Source organism: Pinus tabuliformis, chromosome 3_2 (assembly GCF_031772625.1).
Source record: "Pinus tabuliformis cultivar Carrire ecotype Pingquan chromosome 3_2, CPIR1, whole genome shotgun sequence".
Taxonomy (NCBI): domain Eukaryota; kingdom Viridiplantae; phylum Streptophyta; class Pinopsida; order Pinales; family Pinaceae; genus Pinus; species Pinus tabuliformis.
This window is the reverse complement of record NC_142302.1, coordinates 625,597,500-625,618,094: the sequence shown is the minus strand read 5'-3', so window position 1 is coordinate 625,618,094 and position 20,595 is coordinate 625,597,500. Positions and strand designations below refer to the sequence as shown.

The window sequence follows — 20,595 nt, the reverse complement described above, 5'->3', positions numbered from 1 at the left end:
TTGCAGTTAAAATGGTTTTTTAACTGCATATTTCAATAAATTACTGCCGGATTTTCACCGGAAAAAATCGCCAGAAAGGCTTTCAAAAAGTCGCGTTAAAGACTACGGCATATAAAATTATAATTTAACTAACCATTATATCGAAGACTTTGAAAATAAATATGATTGAAATATTTCTCTATGAAAAATGGATATTTCAAGTTGTATTTCAAAAACTAATAGATTAAAAATTACATAATAATAAGTACTGTAAAATAATAATTTAGCTAATTAATACATTTTTTAATAATTTCTATATTTCTCAAAATGAAATGTATTATTTATTATTTGATAATTTATTTTTTATATGATGTAATTTGTTATTTTATATGATGTAATATGTTATATGATTGTATATATGACAATTTTATAATTATATTATTCTAAAAATTGAAATTCAATATAACTTTTAAAATGCAAAACAATTAAATAAAAATTCAAAGATATAAAATAATTAAATACAACAAAAACTAATAGAGTTTAGGCTTCTGTGATCCATATTAAGTTAGAGAAAGATTTGGGCGAAAATCACAACTAATTTATTCTTAGAAGCGGTCCGTTGCAACTAATTTTCTTTTAATAATAATTGACCTTTAATTTTTGATTATTTACTGATTAACTATTATTTTGATCTTGGTCCTTTGGTCAATATTAGCGGTTGGTCAAACTAGCCGTTGGAGGCTCTGCTCGGTCTATATAACATGCTAAGCTAGATCTGTTTCTTCAACTTGTCCTGACGATGAACTACACTGGTTGGTTCGAAACGCGTCGACAAATAACATTCCATGTGATTTTCGCCGAAATCTTTCTCTAACAACAAAAACTAATAATATAGGGCATATTAAAATTTTTAGTAAAAAAAAAATTAATTTCCAAAATATTTAATATAAATTTGGGAAAACATTTAAGCCCATTACACCTTTTTAATTTTACTTTTAGTTGAAAACCTCTGCCTACACTACACAAAATTCATTAAATCTATTATTTAAAGAAACTTGCATAGTTAACTTGAAAAATGGCTGAAACCATTTTTAGCATCACCACAGATAATTATAAGTAACTTAATGTTTTCTCAGGAGTGTAACAATGGCTTTGAAATCCCACGCCATACTCTCCACCATGTTATCAACTGCATGAACCAAGTTGGTCAAATGAGACCGTTCATCGGACTACGTGTGGAAGTTTTCCATTAATATTTTATTTGGAATAAGTTTCCCGAATGAAAAAGTTTGACACCTGTTTCTCACCACAGAGACGTTATCAACTGTATGAATCAAGTTGGTCAAATGGGGCCGTTCATCGGACTACGTGTGGAAGTTTTCTATTAATGTTTTATTTGCGATAAGTCTCAGCTGTCACTGGGACGCCCAATTTTCATCGCTCTGCTTAATCAATAAACTCTGTTAATGTTCGTTGAATTTTGAATTGTTCCTCGAATCTTGATTACATTCTCTAAAGAACAGGAGACATTGCTGTATGTTAAATAAAATCTAATGAAATCGAGATGATGTCCGTAAATTAAAAAATAGTCATTTTCTTCTGCAGTGAGTATCATGGTTTTAATTGCCTTGAAAAAAAATTGTCAGATTTTTGTGATCGATTAAGATTTTCTGTACATTATAATTAATGTGTTAAAAATATATATATCATTACACTTTAACTAATTAGAATGCAGAAAAAATAAATTTAAAAAATATATATATATATTTTTTTAAATAAACATTATATAAGATTATTTAATTTTTGGTAAATTAAAAATTAATACCAATATCAATATTTTTTAAATGAGTTAGAGCAGCAGGGAATAATAATGTATATCTATATGATTAATTGAAATTCCAAACTCAGAGAGAAATAATTTTACAAGGACTCTACTTAACGAACTAAATGGAATAATTGTGAAAATGGTTGATTAAAATCTATGCCCCTAGATACACAGTCGTAGTTTGGTTATCTTCTTTTATATGGGAAGCTGGTCGATGTCGTGGTTTGTTCTTTTACTCCCTAGTTGATAGTGCCTATTATACAATATTTGCATTATTGGATGCAGATTCGAACCTCAGCTGGACTGTAGGACTGAAGGAATTTGCACATCCAGCTATTGGAACTCTCTCTATTGTTGGATCTGCGGGGCCTACATTTTTTCTTGCAGCTGCAATGTTCGGGTTTGTGATGCAACTAGGTTCTATAGTTGCTGAAAAGGAGTTTAAACTTCGTCAGGTATGATTCATTTCAATGATATCTTGTTGTCGATAAAAAATTTCCAACGCTATAGCGCATATTTCAATAAGATTTGTCTCTTGATTCAATATTTGAATTGGTAAAGGAAAATGCTTCTTTTAATTTGAATATTGATTGCAATAAGCAACTTTGGAAGTTGGTATACGCATTGTTATCTAAGTGTCTTTTGGGATCCAACAGGCAATGTTTATTATGGGACTTTATGATTCAGCCTACTGGTTGAGTTGGCTGACTTGGGACGGGTTTCTCACACTTATATCTGTGATTCTCTTACTCCTCTTTGGAATGATGTTCCAGTTCAACTTCTTCCTCAAAAACAGCTTCGCAGTTGTGTTCCTTCTATTCTTTCTCTTTCAGCTCAATATGGTGAGTGCACAAACATAACATTTAGACTCAAGAAACTGATTTTTCTTGAGAAAAAGAAGAAACCAATAGTATTTTGAAATACACGACTGCAAATAATGATCATAATGTACCATAATGTATTTGGGTGCTGAAAGTATGTACGATTTTAATTTCTTCGAATAAAAGGAAAATCTTTAATATGCACTCTGTATGTATACAGTTAGTCCGGACGTTTATGTTGAATGCCCACATGCTAATATGTTACCATTCAAATAGCAAACACCAAATTAAAAACACAGGTTTCACCTTGCAGAGATGAAAGGCCTTTAAACTAAGGAACAAAAGACGGAGAAGTATAAATGGACACTATCTTATTTTGACTTATATCCTAGAGGCATGAATAACAGATACTTGACATAGATCATGCAACAGGTTGGATTCTCCTTCATGCTGTCCACCTTTATAAGCAAATCTTCGTCTGCAACCACTGTCGGATTCTCCATCTACATAATCGGGTTTATAACTCAGGTTTGGTTTCAACTGTGGTTATTTTTGCTTTATGTTCCTGTCTCAGTTTTTTGTACATTCTCCATAAAGCTAATATTTTGCACAACCCTGCAGAATTCATATAATCCCAAACACTTATATAGTTATCTTAGTTTTTGTGCAGCTGGTTACAACTTTTGGATTTCCATATTCAGATAATTTTCCTAAGAATTACCGTACCATCTGGTCCATATTCCCTCCAAATCTCTTTGCTCAAGGCCTAAACTTGCTGGGAGATGCAACAGCTACAGAACAAGATAAAGGAATCAGCTGGTCTGGTAGATCAAAGTGTCCTACGGCAGATTCAGGCTGTGTGATTAAAATGGTTTGTTCAGCTGATTTCATCTGTATTATCACCATTTTCCAATTTTGATAATTTGTACTGACTTCCTAAGGATTCTAGTAGTTTCCAAGATCTATTGTAGATAACTGAACCGCTTGGTGGATGGGTTAATGATTGTTGCCCATCTGGTTTTACTCAATTTAAAAACATGACATGATGAATACACCCTGTTCCCAGGATGATATTTTCCAGTGGCTCACAGCAACATTCTTTCTGTGGTTTATTCTGGCCATCTACTTTGACAATGTGCTGCCAGATGTGAACGGTGTTAGAAAGTCTTGGTTCTACTTTTTCAAGACATCCTATTGGACTGGAAAAGCCAGCAATCAAGTAGAAGGTAATCAGGAAATTTAGATGTTTTTCCGATCGTAGTTTCCGTTTCACTGATGTTGTTCTAGTCTCCAGATCAAATGACACGTATCTTTGATGTGCTTCACTAAAGGATATTTGATTTCTGCAGGTGGTGGTTGTTGTAGCTGTACAGGGTCTGTTCCACCATTATATGGAAGTATTCCTGATGATGAAGATGTTGCCACAGAAGAATCATTAGTCAGACAGCAAGTAACTGAGCATAAGATGGATCCAAATGTGGCTGTCCAAGTCCGTGGCCTTATCAAGACATTCCCTGGTAAAAGTATGGTTGGTTGTTGCAAATGCAGAAAAACTGCTCCCTATCATGCTGTAAAGGTACATAGGACACAAGAATGGCATTGGATATTTTGTGACTTATTCTCGACTTCCATACATGACTGAGCAGCATAGAATTAAAGATTGATGGAAAAATACCTTTGCCTATTCTGATTACTGTTTATTTTCTTCTTCCTTTTTATCTGACCAAATTTTAGGGCTTGTGGATAAACATTGAGAAAGATAAGCTATTCTGTCTCCTTGGACCCAATGGTGCCGGGAAAACGACTACAATCAACTGCCTGACTGGAATTACTCCAATCACAGCCGGTGACGGTAATTTGCTCTTACCAGATGCTTTTCCCTGAGCTTTACTTTTCATTTTATCATCATGGATTACACAAACAAATTTTATTGTGTGTAGCTTGCAAAAGATACGATCAGACTCATCTGATTTGGGTCATAAATTATCATCAGAATGGTCTAGTCCGTTATCTTGTTCTAATAATGCTTAATATTTCTTGGTGTATAATGACTATTTTAAGCTCTCATTGTACAAATAAAATTATTGCACACTGAATTCAGTTTCTGATCAGAAAGTTTAATATCATTTATTTCCACACTTGCTCTGAGTTCCACTTATTGAAATGCCTGGCTTAAACATTCATCCAACTCTTGTTGATGTATGGGATAATCACAGCACTGATCTATGGCCATTCTATCAAAAGCACGAGTGGAATGTCCAACATTCGAAGTCTAATTGGAGTTTGTCCTCAGGTACAATCCACTCCTACGAACATCAAAGTAAATAAGATGCAGTTATGCCTGAATATCTTCATACATTTGTGCATAGTCGCCGCAATATGAAGTGTTCTAATTTGCATTTAGTCTGCAGTTTGATATTCTGTGGGATGCTCTATCAGCGCAAGAACATTTACATCTATTTGCTAGCATCAAAGGCATGCCAAAACATGCCATTAAATCTGTATGTTCTTGATGGCTTTGGCTTTCTTGGAAATTTAAGCTTCATGTTTCCTGTTCTTGCAATTAAGTGCTTGTCACTGTGTCTTGAAGGTCTAATCTTTCACAAAATCACCATACATATGATGAGGAAATTTTGGTTCTTATTATGCAGGATGCAGAGAACCTGTTATCACAAGTAAAGCTATTAGAAGCAGCTCATATGCGGGCTGGCAAATACAGTGGAGGAATGAAGCGGCGTCTTAGTGTCGCAATAGCCCTTATAGGAGATCCTAAACTAGTTTTCTTTGATGAACCGGTATTTCCAATCATATTCCACTCTGTTAACATCTATAAAACATGATTTGAATTCTTTGAAATTGTTTGATTACTAAAGTGCAGCGTTTTTCCTAGACTAGTCATGTGTGGAGATCTAGACAAGGCAATTGGCTACATATTCTTTATTCTATTAAAAATCGTTAATCTTCGTGGATACTAGTTTCATCTTTTATGTTTAGATGCCTAAATCATTAACTTGATAAGGAATAATTGCAAGCCAAGTTCTGCAAGTTATTGAAACCTCAGTTCTGCAAGTGATTGACACCTCAGTTCTGCAAACCCAGTCAACAATGCAGTTTTTGCACGTGATGATTCCCAAGAAATTGATCTAGTAGACACCAATTAACCATTGAAATAGATTAAACCTACTTCACCTTGTAGCATGACATATGGTTACAAGGAACTACATAAATTTGGTCCTTGTATAGACAAAGAGTATATATTATACGTGCCTGTTTTCTTCCATTAGACTACCAACATAGAGAAAGTTAAGAGTGCATATATTTTCTTCCAGATCATCTTAGATGGAGACCAAACTACTTGACATTGTCTACATTTGTCCTGATACCCTTGTTGTAGAAAATCCTGTAGATTCACAAGCTAATGCAATTTGCTAAAGCAAGAGACAAGAATCTACTTCTATTCTTTACAACGGAAGCACATAAACATCGAGCAAACAATAATCAATAGAGGAAGACAATCAAAGGCACATAACACAATAAATATCAGGGGAAAACCATAACTCAAAACCCCACTATATGTTTTGTAGTAATCCGGAAAATCAAGATGAAATTACAATGCTTGTTCTCTCTAGAACAATCCCAACACTCAGCAAATTCAATCTCCAACTCATAAGCAAGCTCAAAGCCAAAGCTTAGCCAATTCACAAGCTCTCCAAGTCTCTATTCCAATGTGTAATTCCTATCAAGGATAGCTTGTATTTAAAGGGAAATAAAGCCTCTAAAAATAGCACAATCCCTCAAAGATCAGTTCCTGATTGTATGCACTACCAGTGCAACTCAGAAAAATCTAAAACAAATAGTACACTCTCCCTGTTCTCTAGTCTCAACTGGGTCTTTCTCAGAATCGACATGCATGAGTTTCTGATGAGTAAATATTCAGTTAACTAGAGTAGCACTAGTGGAGTTCATTAGTGTCACCACTGACTGTTAACTCACTATTAGTTCTCTCAATCAGTTTGAGAACTAATTTAACTGAACTGACTCATGAAACTGAGTCTTCTATTTTACAACTCACAATTAACTCACATTGGACTCCTACAAAGTAGGGAGAACATATACATGACTTCCAAAAGACTTCCAACTCGAATTTCCTAAGTTAAGTAAGTTTAATAAACTTAATTTAACTATTTTAAGTTGCTATGAGAATAGAATTTGAATTTAATTCACAGTTTAATTCAAGGACAAATTAAACTGGAATTTCTTGTTGCCATTTCTCAACACTCCCTCTCAACAAGAAAGGGATTATCAACTACCCCGATCCTGTCTCTGTGAAACTCGAATTTACATCTTGACAATGCCTTTGTCAAGATGTCAGCATCTTGCTCCTCTGTGGGAATGTAATCTAACAACATGATCCGCCTCAATACACAATCTCTGAGATGATGATATCGGATATCAATATGCTTGGACCGATCATGAAAGATTGGATTTTCAGAGAGTTTGATACAACTCTGATTATCACAATAAATCACTGTTGGATCCATCTGCTGACCAAACAAACCAACCAGGATCTTCCTCATCCAGATAGCCTCACATGCTGCCTGACTTGCAGCCATGTACTCTGCCTCTGCCAAACTGAGTGAAATTGATCTCTGTTTCTTGCTGTATCTAGAAACTGCCGCTAACCCAATACTAAAGATCCCTTTTGATGTGCGCTTCTTGTCGAATGGACTCCCTACCCAATTTGCATCAGTGAAGCCTTGAAGCTTCACTCCCTCTGTTCGTCTGTACCATAACCCAAACTGAGTAGTGCCTCTGAGGTATCTCAATACATGCTTTGTTGCCTTCCAATATAGCTTGGTAGGCCTAACCATCGCTTGACTAAGTTGGTTAACTGCATAGCACATATCCGGTCGTGTGTTCACCAAGTACATGAGTGAACCCACAAGTTGCCTGTAAACAGTAGCTTCCACTACTTCCCCTGAAGTAGCATCCTCCTTCCTCCAATTACTAGCTAGAGGAGTCTCCATGGGTTTACTGCTCTCCATGCAGAATCTCCTGAGTATCTCGTTGGCATACTTTCCCTGAGATACAAACAACTCCCCATCTCCCTGCCATACCTCCATGCCAAGAAAGTAATGCATGAGCCCCATGTCCTTCATCTCAAACTCTCTTGCAAGGTCCTCCTTGCAAGATTTGATGAGCTTCTCATCACTTGTTAGTATGAGATCATCTACATAAAGTACAATGATCAACAACTTACCTTCCACCACTATGTGATATAGGTTCGCATCTGCTTCACTCTTCGTGAAGCCCAACCCAGTGAAGTAGTTATCTATCCTGGTGTACCAAGCACGGGGTGCTTGCTTCAGCCCATACAACGCTCTCTTGAGTCGGCACACATGCGACTCACGGTCCAAGGTTTCAAAACCTTCGGGCTACTCTATGTACACCTCTTCCTCAATCATGCCATTGAGGAAGGCAGTCTTCACATCCATCTGATGGATCTTCCAACCCATCTGTGTTGATAGTGCCAAAATAGATCTGATTGACGAGTACAGGAGCAAAGGTCTCACCATAGTCAATACCCTCTACTTGTGAAAAGCCACGGGCCACAAATCTAGCCTTATGCTTCTCCACACTACCATTTGCAACTTGCTTTACCTTTAAAGCCAATGGGAGCTTACAACTGACTTGTCCTCCGGTCTCGGGACCACATCCCAACACTGTTTTGAACTATGGAGTCATACTCTACCATCGCAGCAACCCAAATCGGCTGCTGCACTGCTTCCTGAAAGGAAGATGGCTCTGTCACAACACATGCACCCATAAGTGCCATGTATCCAGTGTACCTCTATGGTGACCTCTTTTGTCTGCGCTGAGAAGAGGGTGCTCCCACATTCTCTCGTGCATCATCCAACGATCTATCAGCCTCTCTAGTGCGCTTTCTTCCCTCTCTAGAAGACTCTGCCTGAGTGGATGTCTCCACTCTCTGAACCTCTGCATGTGGCTGCTCCACATCAATCTGAGGCCCCTCAACCTTAGGAGCTAAAAGCTCCTCATCCGCATGTAGCTCAAGCTCCCTCTCAAGGGATACTCACATGGCCTTCTCCTCATCGAACCTGATATCCCTGCAAACCACTGTCATCCGACTGGTCGGCATGTACACTCGATAGTTGTGGGGTGTATCAGTGTACCCCACAAAGATCCCCAACTCTGTTGTTGGCTCAAGCTTCTTCCATGCATCTTTGGTCACATGGCAATAAACCGATGACCCAAAAATCTTGAAGTGACCAACATCTGGCCTCTTATCGAAATAAGCCTCCTCTGGTGTCTTCATCTCAAGTATCCGATGTGGGCTACGGTTCTAAACATAAACCATTGTGTTGCATGCCTCAGCCCACAAGTGTAGTGGTAGGCCCTGATCATGCAACATCGCCCTTGCTGCCCCTACTATGCTCATGTTCTTCCTCTTGGCAACCCCATTTTGTTGAGGGTTATGGGGTGCCATCAACTCTCGTTTAATCCCTTCCACTGCACAAAAGTTCTTAAACTCATTGGAGACATACTCACCACTGTTATCACTCCGTAGAGCTTTAACCTTCTTGCCAGACTCTTTCTCTACCAATGCTTTGAACTCACAAAACTTTGTGAAAGTTTGATCCTTTTTTTGCATAAAAAATACCCAGCATTTACGAGAATAGTCATCAACAAATATAACATAATACCTGTGTTTGGTCGTGGATGCTGTCGAGAATGGTCCACACACATCTGAATGGACTCTCTCCAGAATAGACTCTGCTCAATTGTCTCTATCTCCAAAGGAAGACTTGGTGTATTTTCCCAAAGTACAACCCTTGCATGTATCAACTTGCTCAAGCGTACCTTTGGGAAGACCAATAGAGATTTGTTGCAATATCTTCAAAGCCCCATGATGCAAGTGGCCCAATCGCCTATGCCACAACTCGTCGACGTCTCAGCTCAACATCTTTTCTGCTTTTGAACTCAAAGAAACACAATCCTCTACCTCTATCTTATAGAGATTTTGAACTCGAATCCTATCTTCTTTACTTGACCCGTGGTTACGTGTAAGGACCTGCGGTTCGAAGGTCATCACCGCCGAGATGAAGTGCGACTTGGTTGAGCGCACGGGTTAACAAAACAACAGAGCAAACACTCGGGCCCGTGCGAAAAGTGTTGGGCGAGCTATATATATATATATAGTGAACGAGCAAGGGCGTTCATCAAACGGGCCGATAGTGGAAAGGTTGTAAGTTGGGGCGTTGGTCGATGGGCCAACCAACTAAAAGAGCAAACGAAGGCGTCAGCTTGACAAAGAAGTGCAGGTCCGCCAAGGGGTGGCACAACCACCGTAAAGCATATATATTGGATGCGATATTGGAGCATTCGATCATCATTCGAACGCAAGTCCTTTGTAGATACAAGGAAAGGCACAAAAAGGTGTTATAGCCGTAGCTCTTATGCGCCTGTTCTTGGGCAGACTTACACGGTGAGCTCACACGGAGATTGTATCGAGTGAAGGTGCGGGTGTGGAAGGTGCCCGTGTTCGGACAGAGGCAAGCAATTCAAGCAAAGTCTTTCGGTGGCAAGTAAAGTGCGAAGGGAAGGTAGAGCTGTAGCAAGGAGGCGCAGCTCTAATGTGTCCGTCCTTGGGCAGCTCTACACGAAGATAAGCACGCAGACTTGGGAGAAAGGCGTGGGCGTGGGTGAAGGCACCCGTTGTTTGGACGAAGAGCGCGGGTGGTGACTTGGGCGAGTCGCCCACCCGTCGTGCACGAAGAAACAAGGTTTGGTTGAGGAGTGCGGTTGGCAACTCGTGTGAGGGTGCGCCCGCCCAGCTCAGGCAAGGAACTTTGGTTGACACACGAAGGTGTGGAATATTGTAAAATTGGCTAAGTATGAAACTTGGTGTTTCCAAGTATACTTGTAAAGCTTTGTAATATTGGAAAGTTGATTAATATAATATATCCGGGCAGACTCATTGTTCAGGGAGTTGCCCCTCCCTTTATACTGTGCAATTGTGTTCTTCATGTATAATTGCTGATGATAATGAATGTGTATGGGTGTTCATTGGTATAAAGGAAACATAATAATACTTGGTTGCGAAAAACAAACTAAGTAGACTAATGGTTAGGCGTAGTCCATGAACATAAGTATTGGTGAAAAGAAAGTGTTCGGTGGTGCCGCACCTCGCCAAGAGCGGTTGAAAGACTACCGCCGGCCTGGGGGCATGACAGTTGGTATTAGAGCAAGGTTGCTCGTGACGATGGTGTTGAAGCATTGAAGCTGATTCAGGGTTGAAGAAGCTTGACAGTTGGTGACAGTGGAAACAAGTACTTGCAGGTGAAGGAAGTTGGTTTCACATACAAGTGGAACTAGAGCGGGTTCATGGTTGCAAGGAACTTGGTGATTTAGGTGAATGGTAGAAGAAGTGTAATAATTCGTGACAGGATTGGCAGAGGTGAAGCTTAGTGCTTGGGCCAAGCTGAACGACAAGGCATGGCAGGTTTGGAAGAATGCGAAGGGAAGCTCTTGCTTACCTTATATAGGTTGAAGCGGTTGAAAGAAGAGAATCCCCGGATTTGAAAGAAACTTGAAGTCTTGGAAAAGAATGTTGAAGACGAACTTCTTCAACTTGGTTGGATAATGGAGCAGGATGAAGTTGCAGATTGTGTTGACAAGGAAGAGGAAGCCGTGATGATTGAAGATGTTGCAGATGTGACAACGATGGAGGATGAACTTGAGATTGATCAAGATGGACCAGGATCGTGCAATTTGCAGACATGGATGGATGAGGATACTCACATGGAGGAGCCTCATGATGATGATGTAAGTACTATTGATACTTGTGTTTCATTTGAGCATTTGGTAGATGGACCGTATGCAGGGAAGGGCAAAGTCAGTTTGCCGATGCAGGGGAGCATCTTACCATGGATGTCTATGATGAGACCTTGTATGGAGAAGCAAGGATTGTTGATTGTTGTAGGACTTGTTGGGGTTGTTTGTGACCTTATGGTAGAAGGTACAAAGGCCCATGACAAGGGAGGAACATGATGATCGTTGCGAAGGATTGGGTCATGCTTTAGCCACATGGAGAATTGGCTAAGTGCCCGACATGACTCATAGACAGATTGAGGAGGGCACACACTTGAGTTGCTTGGGTGTACTTCTCATGGCCAAGACCAAAAGCAAGTCTTGGTGGAACCTTTAGTGGGGGAGCTATGATGGAGAGACTCACGTGATGATGATATGGTTGGGTGACCAAGTTCACTAGACCGAAGATTGCAAACATGGATAGGGATGACCGATTGTTGTGATGGGTCTACTTGGTTGACTACATGGGCAACTTAGTCATGGACATCAGGTTGGAGATATGGAGCTTGGCAGTCTTATGTAGGGACATTATGCAAGAGCACTTGTAGGGGTGTCACTTATGGGCATCCAATGAGGAGTGCCAAGGCAGGGATGTTGTGCAGGTAGATTTGCTGATGTGACATGGAGATGTTTTGTTTATGAGCCGATGGAGAGGTTGTGCACTCTTGTACAACAAGCCCATGGACTTGGATGGAGTTGTGAGCAGACTATGGAGCATTCTTACTACATGGAGAACTGAGGCATCTTGCAGAGACCTTTGGGCCGAGACTTGTATGCTTGCTGAGATGTGGTTGGAGATGACACATGGAGCGCATGATGACATGAGATTGTTGTGACTTTTGGAGACTTCATATATGGTGGACTTGGAGACACTTTGGAGTGATGGAGTTACAACACTGATGATGCCTTGGTGGCAACACTTGGGCATGGGTTGAGCTGAGACTTAACCACTTTTGACACATGGGAGTTGATTGATCTATGATCATGGGCAGCACGTGGATAGATGAGACAGGTGTATACTTGTTTCTATGGCAGACTTGAGGGATGGCACATTACAGATATGATGGGGGTTGCTTCATGGACCTGGATGTGGCACTTCAAGAGTCGAAGTTTGATGAGATGATCTCTTCACTTTGAGGAGATGGATGTTTTGCAGATGGATGATGTTGGGATAGATGCTGCTGATTTCCTGTAGCACATTGACACCAAACGTCATGGACAACAAGTTGCAAATGAGATGGAGACTACTTCATGGACCTGAGCATGGCTTACACTTATATGGAGATGGATTCTTGATCGAGTTGATGATGTGACGAGATGTTCAGAGAAACAACTGATGGTGGCATGAGGAGGTGCATTCTCATGGTTTGAGCGTGACAGTTGAATTAGCTACCCAACTAGTTCAAACATGGGGGCCCGCATGTACAAAGATGTGTTAGCATTGTGTTGGAGTATCATGGTAGCAGTTCACACAAGGACGACACATGATAAGGTTGACACGATATGTTGCAGGAAGCATGTAGCTTGTGATGGATGGGCCAGCCTTCCACGATGGGGAGCAGCATGTGGAGATTGTGACAGGGTGGTTGATGGTCATGGATTGAGATGATTTCCGATGTATGACATACCGATGAGGTGTATGCCTTGGTATGAATAGCTTGGTGACAGATGGTTGCCGAGACGAGATATTGTCGAGGACGACAATGATTTCAAGTGGGGGAGGATGTAAGGACCTGCGGTCTGAAGGTCATCACCGTCGAGATGAAGTGCGACTTGGTTGAGAGCACGGGTTAACAAAACGCAGAGCAAACACTTGGGCGCGTGCGAAAAGTGCTGGGCGAGCTATATATATATATATATATATAGTGAACAAGCGAGGGCGTTCATCAAACGGGCCGACGGTGGAAAGGTTGTAAGTTGGGGCGTTGGTCGATGGGCCGACCAACCAAAAGAGCAAACGAAGGCGTCGGCTTGGCAAAGAAGTGCAGGTCGGCCAAGGGGTGGCACGACCACCGTAAAGCATATATATTGGATGCGATATTGGAGCATTCAATCATCATTCGAACGCAATTCCTTCGTAGATACAAGGAAAGGTACGAAAAGGTGTTAGAGCCGTATCAAGAGACGCAACTCTTATGCGCCCGTTCTTGGACAGACTTACACGGTAAGCTCACACGGAGATTGTATCGGGTGAAGGCGTGGGTGTGGAAGGCGCCCGTCGTTCGGACAGAGGCAAGCAATTCAAGAAAAGTCTTTCGGTGGCAAGTAAAGTGTGAAGGGAAGGTAGAGCTGCAACAAGGAGGCGCAACTCTAATGTGTCCGTCCTTGGGCAGCTCTACACGAAGATATGCATGCAGACTTGGGAGAAAGGCGTGGGCGCGGGTGAAGGGGCCCGTTGTTTGGACGAAGAGCGCGGGTGGTGACTCGGGTGAGTCACCCGCCCATTGTGCACAAAGAAACAAGGTTCGGTTGAGGAGTGCGGTTGGCAGCTCGTGTGAAGGCGCGCCCGCCCGGCTCGGGCAAGGAACTTTGGTTGACACACGAAGGTGTGGAATATTGTAAAATTGGCTAAGTATGAAACTTGGTGTTTCCAAGTATACTTGTAAAGCTTTGTAATGTTGGAAAGTTGATTAATATAATATATCCGGGCAGACTCATTGTTCAGGGAGTTGCCCCTCCCTTTATACTGTGCAATTGTGTTCTTCATGTATAATTGCTGATGATAATGAATGTGTATGGGTGTTCATTGGTATTAAGGAAACATAATAATACTTGGTTGCGAAAAACAAACTAAGTAGACTAATGGTTATGCGTACTCCATGAACATAAGTATTGGTGAAAAGGAAGTGTTCGGTGGTGTCGCACCTCGCCAAGAGCGGTTGAAAGACTACCGCCGGCCTGGGGTCGTGACACTATGTGTCGAAGGAACGTCTTTCCTTTCGAAAAGATCACATAATAGCCTCTATCCTCAAGCATGGCAACAGAACCAAGTTCTTCGTCAGTTCGGGTACATGCATAACATTCTTCAAGGTGAGTGGAGCCGCATGCTTCCTCTGAAAAGTAATAGTGCCCACACCAGTAACACTATACTTACTGTCATCACCCATCTATGCATCTTGATATCTTTCTCCTCTATTTCACTGAATAACTCTTTGTCGCCAGTCATGTCGAAAGAAGCTCCATTGTTTAAGTACCAGACACTTCCCATCATTGAAGACACCATGCATGCAATGAGGGAAAAGTCCAATTCGAATTGGGAGGCCAAAGCCTCACCCGCCGTTCCTCCTGGGGACTTCTCCTTGGACTTTTTCAATGGACAATTTGTAGCAAAGTGACCCATCTTGTGACAATGATAAGAATATGATTTGGAACGATACATTTAACCTTTCCCCTTCCTTGCCTTAATCGCTAAGGCACAATTCTCTTCATCATCAGTCTTTGACGAAGAGCCATCCCCGATGTTCCTCGTGATCTCATCCTGCATCAAATCTATTATCTGACCATAGTCGTTCCCAATCTGGAAGCTTCTCCCAACCATTGACAGAGTCCTGATAACTATGCCAACTCTTTGGGAGTCCAAGAAGAGTAAGGCTCACCATATCCTCCTTGGCAACCGTGATTACAACACTTCCAAGTTCATCCTGACATTGAATGAACTACATCAAGTACTTTGGAATCGTCTCACCTTTCTCCATCTTGATTTTACGAAGTTTATCCTTCAGCTCCAACTTCTTTTGATCACTGTTATTTTGATACAAGTCCTTAATGTTTTCCACATAGCATGCAGGGTTTCCTTTCCATGGAGACTCGAGACAATATGATCTTGAACTCCCTCAAGGATTATCCGCCTTGCCTTCGCCACACACTTCTTCCACTCGGCCAAGTTCTGTGCATCAGTAGCTGCTGGCTTAGGAATTGTTTGTTCAACAAATTCCTTCAAGCCATTGTCCTCTAGCACATTGTCCATCCTGTCCCTCCAAGCTATGAAATTTGAGCTTCCTTCCAAGGCATATTCAAGCCTCAACCCATGGAACGCCATCTGCCGATCCTGAAGTATGTATTGCAAATTCGACTTTCACCTGTAACCCATAAACTCAAAACTTCGAAATCTCCTCTAGAGAGCTGATTTTAAATCAGCGATATCTCCCTCATTCGAACTCCGATTTAGTCGATATTTTTTGAATTTGGGTATCTTTTCCCAAGGAATCCAGATCTACAGTTTGTTTCTGAAAATTTTGCACATAAATTCTCAGATTTGCTCTGCAAACTCTGGCCCAAAAAACAATCTTGCTCCGATACCATGTAGAAAATCCTGTAGATTCACAAGCTAATGCAATTTGCTCAAGCAAGAGATAAGAATCTACTTCTACTCTTGCTAAATTATGGTATGTTTTATGCTTAGAGCAGTTTACTTCTTTTACTTTTATTAGCCACTGATTAGCAATCACAACATAAAGTAAAATGCAGATAAAACATTAAATGATCGACAAAAAACAAGCCAAGACAAGAGACACAAGATGTGGCGGCTAGCCAGGGACAAACCGCAATGCAGGGAAACCCTTTGATCAAATCTTCTTTTATCTTCAATAGTTCAGCAGAGAGAAATAATACAATTCAGAATTCTGTGATTTTATAACAATAGCAGAGAACCCTAAATCAGCAAAGTCAAACTTGGTCAAAACAGCCACGGATTGACTTCTAGTCAACTTGAAGAACTCAGTCTTCAACAATTGTCTTTAGCAGCCCAAAACAATCCACAAACCTTAGTCAAACAGCAGTCAACACTTGGTCAAAGTAAGGTCAAACCTGCAACAGCTCCTTGACAGTCAATGCCGGTCAAAGGGGTGGTCAAACCTGGTCAAAGGTGCTGAACAGAAATGCGGCTAGCCTAGGAGAGGCTACCCAACCCAATCCACAGTCAAGAAGGCCTCCACGCTGGTCAACGCTATCCAATCTGCCCACCTGCAGCTAGGTCAACCCAAGTCAACGCTGCCCTAACCAGAAATCTGTGTCTTCCTTCTTCAGCCACACGTGTGAGAGAGAGAGGCTCATCTAATGCGTAGGAGAGAGAGAAGATGAGTGATGAGATGAGTTGCAAATGACTCAACCTCTCTTCTATTTATATGAAACGCTGGGCATGTGTGCCACACACTTAGCTGCTGGCCAACCTTGACAATTTGTCAAGTAATTAGAAATAAATTCATATCTCCATAAATACTCGTCGGAATCGGATGATCTTTAGATCAATCCTACACCTCTCGACGAGAGGAATCTAGGAAAAATATCAGCTGCCATAAATAAGGTGACCCACATGGAGTTTGGCCCTAGTTGCCAATTTTAACACTCCCTCTCAACTAGGGAGAACTCCATCTGCAATCCGTCTAACCGTCGCTACTATCCCAGCCATCAAATGCACTGCCCTGCACAGCTTGGCCCTGCTTTGCTCTATTCTGCTCCGCTCAAACTATGAAGAAGAAGAAATGATCGAGGATGTATCATACCATCCTCCACTGACCCGAAGTCAGTCTCAGAGTGTGTCATACCACTCTCACTGATCCCAGATCAGTATCATTGATCCCAGATCAATGGAGGTCATCCTAGCATAGGGAGTACGGTAGATACAATGATGCGTCCATCAATAGTACTACTATGGTCCCTAACCCCATTTCCCTGCTCATTGATCAAATGAGAGGTACTTCCCATGAAGCCTAGACCAGTGTTGTAAAAATCGCGATAAAATCAAATTATCACGATTTTTTTGATACAATGATTTTATCGCAATTTTTACGAAATTATCGCGGGTAATTTTTTTTGGCCGATTTTTATGAAGTTATCGCGATAAATTCGAATTTATCGCGATAACAATCAAAATTATCGTGGGGGTCTCAGGCAACGAGGTTTTATAATGTTTATTTTTTTATTTTTTTATGAAATCATTTGCATAGTAGGGGCAACGAGGTTTTATAAGGGATGCTAAATGTTTGAAATGCAATTTTTTTTAAAGAAACAAATAATTTTTGAGTGGAGTAGCTTAATGATCAAGTCTAGGCCCTAGTATTGATATGCTATTCATGGTAATGTTAAATTCTTAAAGTAAAAGTGACATTATCCTTAATCTTCATTTCATCCTTTTACTTAAATTTTTAACATTACCATAAAATGATTCAGGATGTTTGAGAGTGGTTCCGGCCTCATTGGATTTCATATGGAGAAAGTAGAATTTTAGATTTCATTCAAAATGCAGCAGACTTATCAGTTTTTCAGGATTTCAGTATTGAGAGATTGTAATGTTTCCAGGTGGCACCACCTACCCGAGCTACCCCTACCACCAGTAGAGGATGTGGTCTACCTCCTATAGCTTCTACTTCTAGTTCTTCAGCTTCTAGAGCATAGCAGACTCCACTGCCAACTCCACCAGCACTAGCGTACATCTAGAGGGAAAGGGAAAGCTGTGGCATTTTCTCGCAAGAGGGGCAGAGGAAATCAATAGGATTAAACTTTAGTTATTTTCTTCATTTTATTGTATATGACATTATGACATGATGAGATACATTATTATATTTTTTGTTGATATTTTGAGGCTGAGTTGGGACTCAGGAGTCAGGACTTACTATTCAGGACATGATTCAATGTTATGTGTGATTTTAGCACTAGAAATGATATTAAACATCTTATATATTAGTTCTTTTATCATATTTATGTGTCAATGTATTTATTTTATGTTGTAGATGGTTTAGATATTAAAAAAATTGAAAAAAAATGAATATTTTTGTACCAAATGATTTTTTCCCGATTATTTCCTAATAATTACGATTTTTTTCGATTTTTTCCTCGCGCCGATATTATCCCGATAACGATTAATGCAACATTGTGAGAAGACTGCATGGGTAGGATGCCTCGACAGGAGAACTAATCATCCTGTCCACAGGAGAACAAATCATCCTGTCCAACAGTCACCACAGGAGAACTAATCATCCTGGCCCACAAGAGAACTAATCATCCTGTTCCACAGTCGCCACAGAAAACTAATCATCCTGGCCCATAGGAGAACTAATCATTCTGTCCCACAGTCGCCACAGAGAACTAGTCATCCTGGTCCACAGGAGAACTAATCATCCTGTCCTACAGTCGCCACCGGGTGTCACAGGGGAAGGTTGAACCTTTCACCCTGTACGTAGTGCACCACCAGGGGATGGTGAGTCGCCCTGTGGTTGCATGTCGCTCCAAGAAGTACCCCGCGCCCCCCTTGGAGCTCCTAGAGCTCAATACATCATACTCGACCCTCATAAGAGGGTCTCTGAATGACACCAAGTCGTTCTCGGAAAGTCAAGAATTTGACCTTTCCCAGGGGCTTCGTCAAAATGTCGGTGACCTGTTCATCTGTACCAATATGTTGGAGCCTTATTGCTCCCGCTGCACCATATCCCAAATATAGTGGTACCTAATATCGATATGCTTGGAGCGATCATGAAATACGGGATTCTCTGATAAACGAATCCTGCTCTGGTTGTCACACAGGATCACGGTGGTATCCAATGTAAATCCAAACAGCTCACTGAAGAGCTTTCACAACCAGACCGCCTCACAAGAGGCCATACTAGCAACAATGTACTCTGCCTCGGCGGTGCTCAAAGCCACCGACTTCTGCTTCTTGCTCATCCAGGATATCGAGGCAGATCCCAAAGAGAAACAACACCCGGAAGTGCTCTTTCGGTCCACCACACTGCCTGCCCAATTAGCATCGGTATATCCAAGTAGTCTCACATCTCCGGCAGTGTATCTCAACCCATGAGTGATTGTGCCACAAAGATATCTCAACATATTCTTGGCACCAATCCAATGTGTGTGGTGAGGCTCAACCATATGTTGACTCAACGTGTTGACTGCAAAGCATATATCCGGACGAGAGTTCACCAAGAACATCAATGCTCCGATGAGTTGACGATACTCGGTAGCATTTCGTAAAACAGGTCCAGCAGCACTACCGCTTAACTTCTTGAAGTCAAGCTCCATCGGGGTAGTTACAGGCTTGCAGTCCACCATACCGAATCTCTCCAATATCTTCACCACATATTTTCCTTGAGATAGGAAAATCTCCCCTGGCTTTTGCCAGACTTCTAGTCCTAGGAAATAGTGCATTAGTCCTAGGTCCTTCATCTCAAACTCAGAAGCCAACTCCCTCTTACATTTGTGAATGAGAGAGTCTGCCACTGTTAGAAAGAGGTCGTCAACGTACAACACCAGTATGAGAGGATTGTCATCTTCAACCTTAAAGTAAAGATTAGGGTCGGCTTCACTCCTAGTGAATCCCAACTTCATCAAATAGTTGTCGATCCTTTCATACCATGCTCAAGGTGCTTGCTTGAGCCCATAGAGAGCCTTCTTCAACCTACACACGTGAGATTCTCGATCATGAATCTTAAACCCTTCGGGTTGCTCCACATAGACTTCCTCTTTGATCGAACCATGCAAGAACGTAGTCTTGACATCCATCTGATGTAGGTTCCATCCTTGCGAAGCAAGGGCTATAATCGAGCGGATGGTGGTATATCAGGCAACATGTGCAAATATCTCGTCATAGTCTATACCTTCCTTCTAAGAGAAGCCACGAGCGAAAAAACGAGCCTTATACTTTTACGTACTTCCATCAACTTCATGCTTTATCTTGTAAAGCCATTTCGAAGTGACAACTGCTTTGTCCTGGGGTCTAGGGACCACATCCCAGACATCGTTTTTCATGATGGACTCATAGTCCCCGGTCATAGCATCCTTCCATACTTGATGCTTGACAGCTTCTGTGAATGACGAAGGTTCATTTTGGATGATCGTGCTCATGATGGTCAGGTATCCCGGATATTTGGTCGGCTTCTTACTTTCCCGGAAGGTTCCCCTGGGTGCAGTGTGTCTTTCAACATTATCAAGTATCCCCCTAAGCCATGAAGGCCTCTTCTTAGAACAGGAAGGCTATTGCGGAGGGGGATCAATAGGATCCATAGGTTCTTCCACATCGGGCATCGTCTCATCTTCCTTTTCCTTCGGTTCCTTGGTGTCAGCTTCTTTAGATCCCCTTAGAGTAAG

At 41.2% G+C, this 20,595-nt stretch overlaps 1 protein-coding gene across 1 annotated transcript in view; it reads left to right on the top strand.

Moving 5' to 3' along the window:
* LOC149182184 (ABC transporter A family member 2-like) overlaps positions 1–20,595 on the top strand; it is a 184,946-nt gene that overhangs the window by 69,101 nt on the left and 95,250 nt on the right. Inside the window, exons 3-12 of the mRNA XM_089416793.1 lie at positions 2,090–2,259; positions 2,461–2,646; positions 3,058–3,153; positions 3,296–3,496; positions 3,692–3,851; positions 3,975–4,201; positions 4,360–4,477; positions 4,842–4,918; positions 5,037–5,126; positions 5,277–5,420. Of these exons, the coding sequence (XP_089272919.1) occupies positions 2,090–2,259; positions 2,461–2,646; positions 3,058–3,153; positions 3,296–3,496; positions 3,692–3,851; positions 3,975–4,201; positions 4,360–4,477; positions 4,842–4,918; positions 5,037–5,126; positions 5,277–5,420 (1,469 nt within the window). The remainder of the gene's footprint in view (positions 1–2,089; positions 2,260–2,460; positions 2,647–3,057; positions 3,154–3,295; positions 3,497–3,691; positions 3,852–3,974; positions 4,202–4,359; positions 4,478–4,841; positions 4,919–5,036; positions 5,127–5,276; positions 5,421–20,595) is intronic.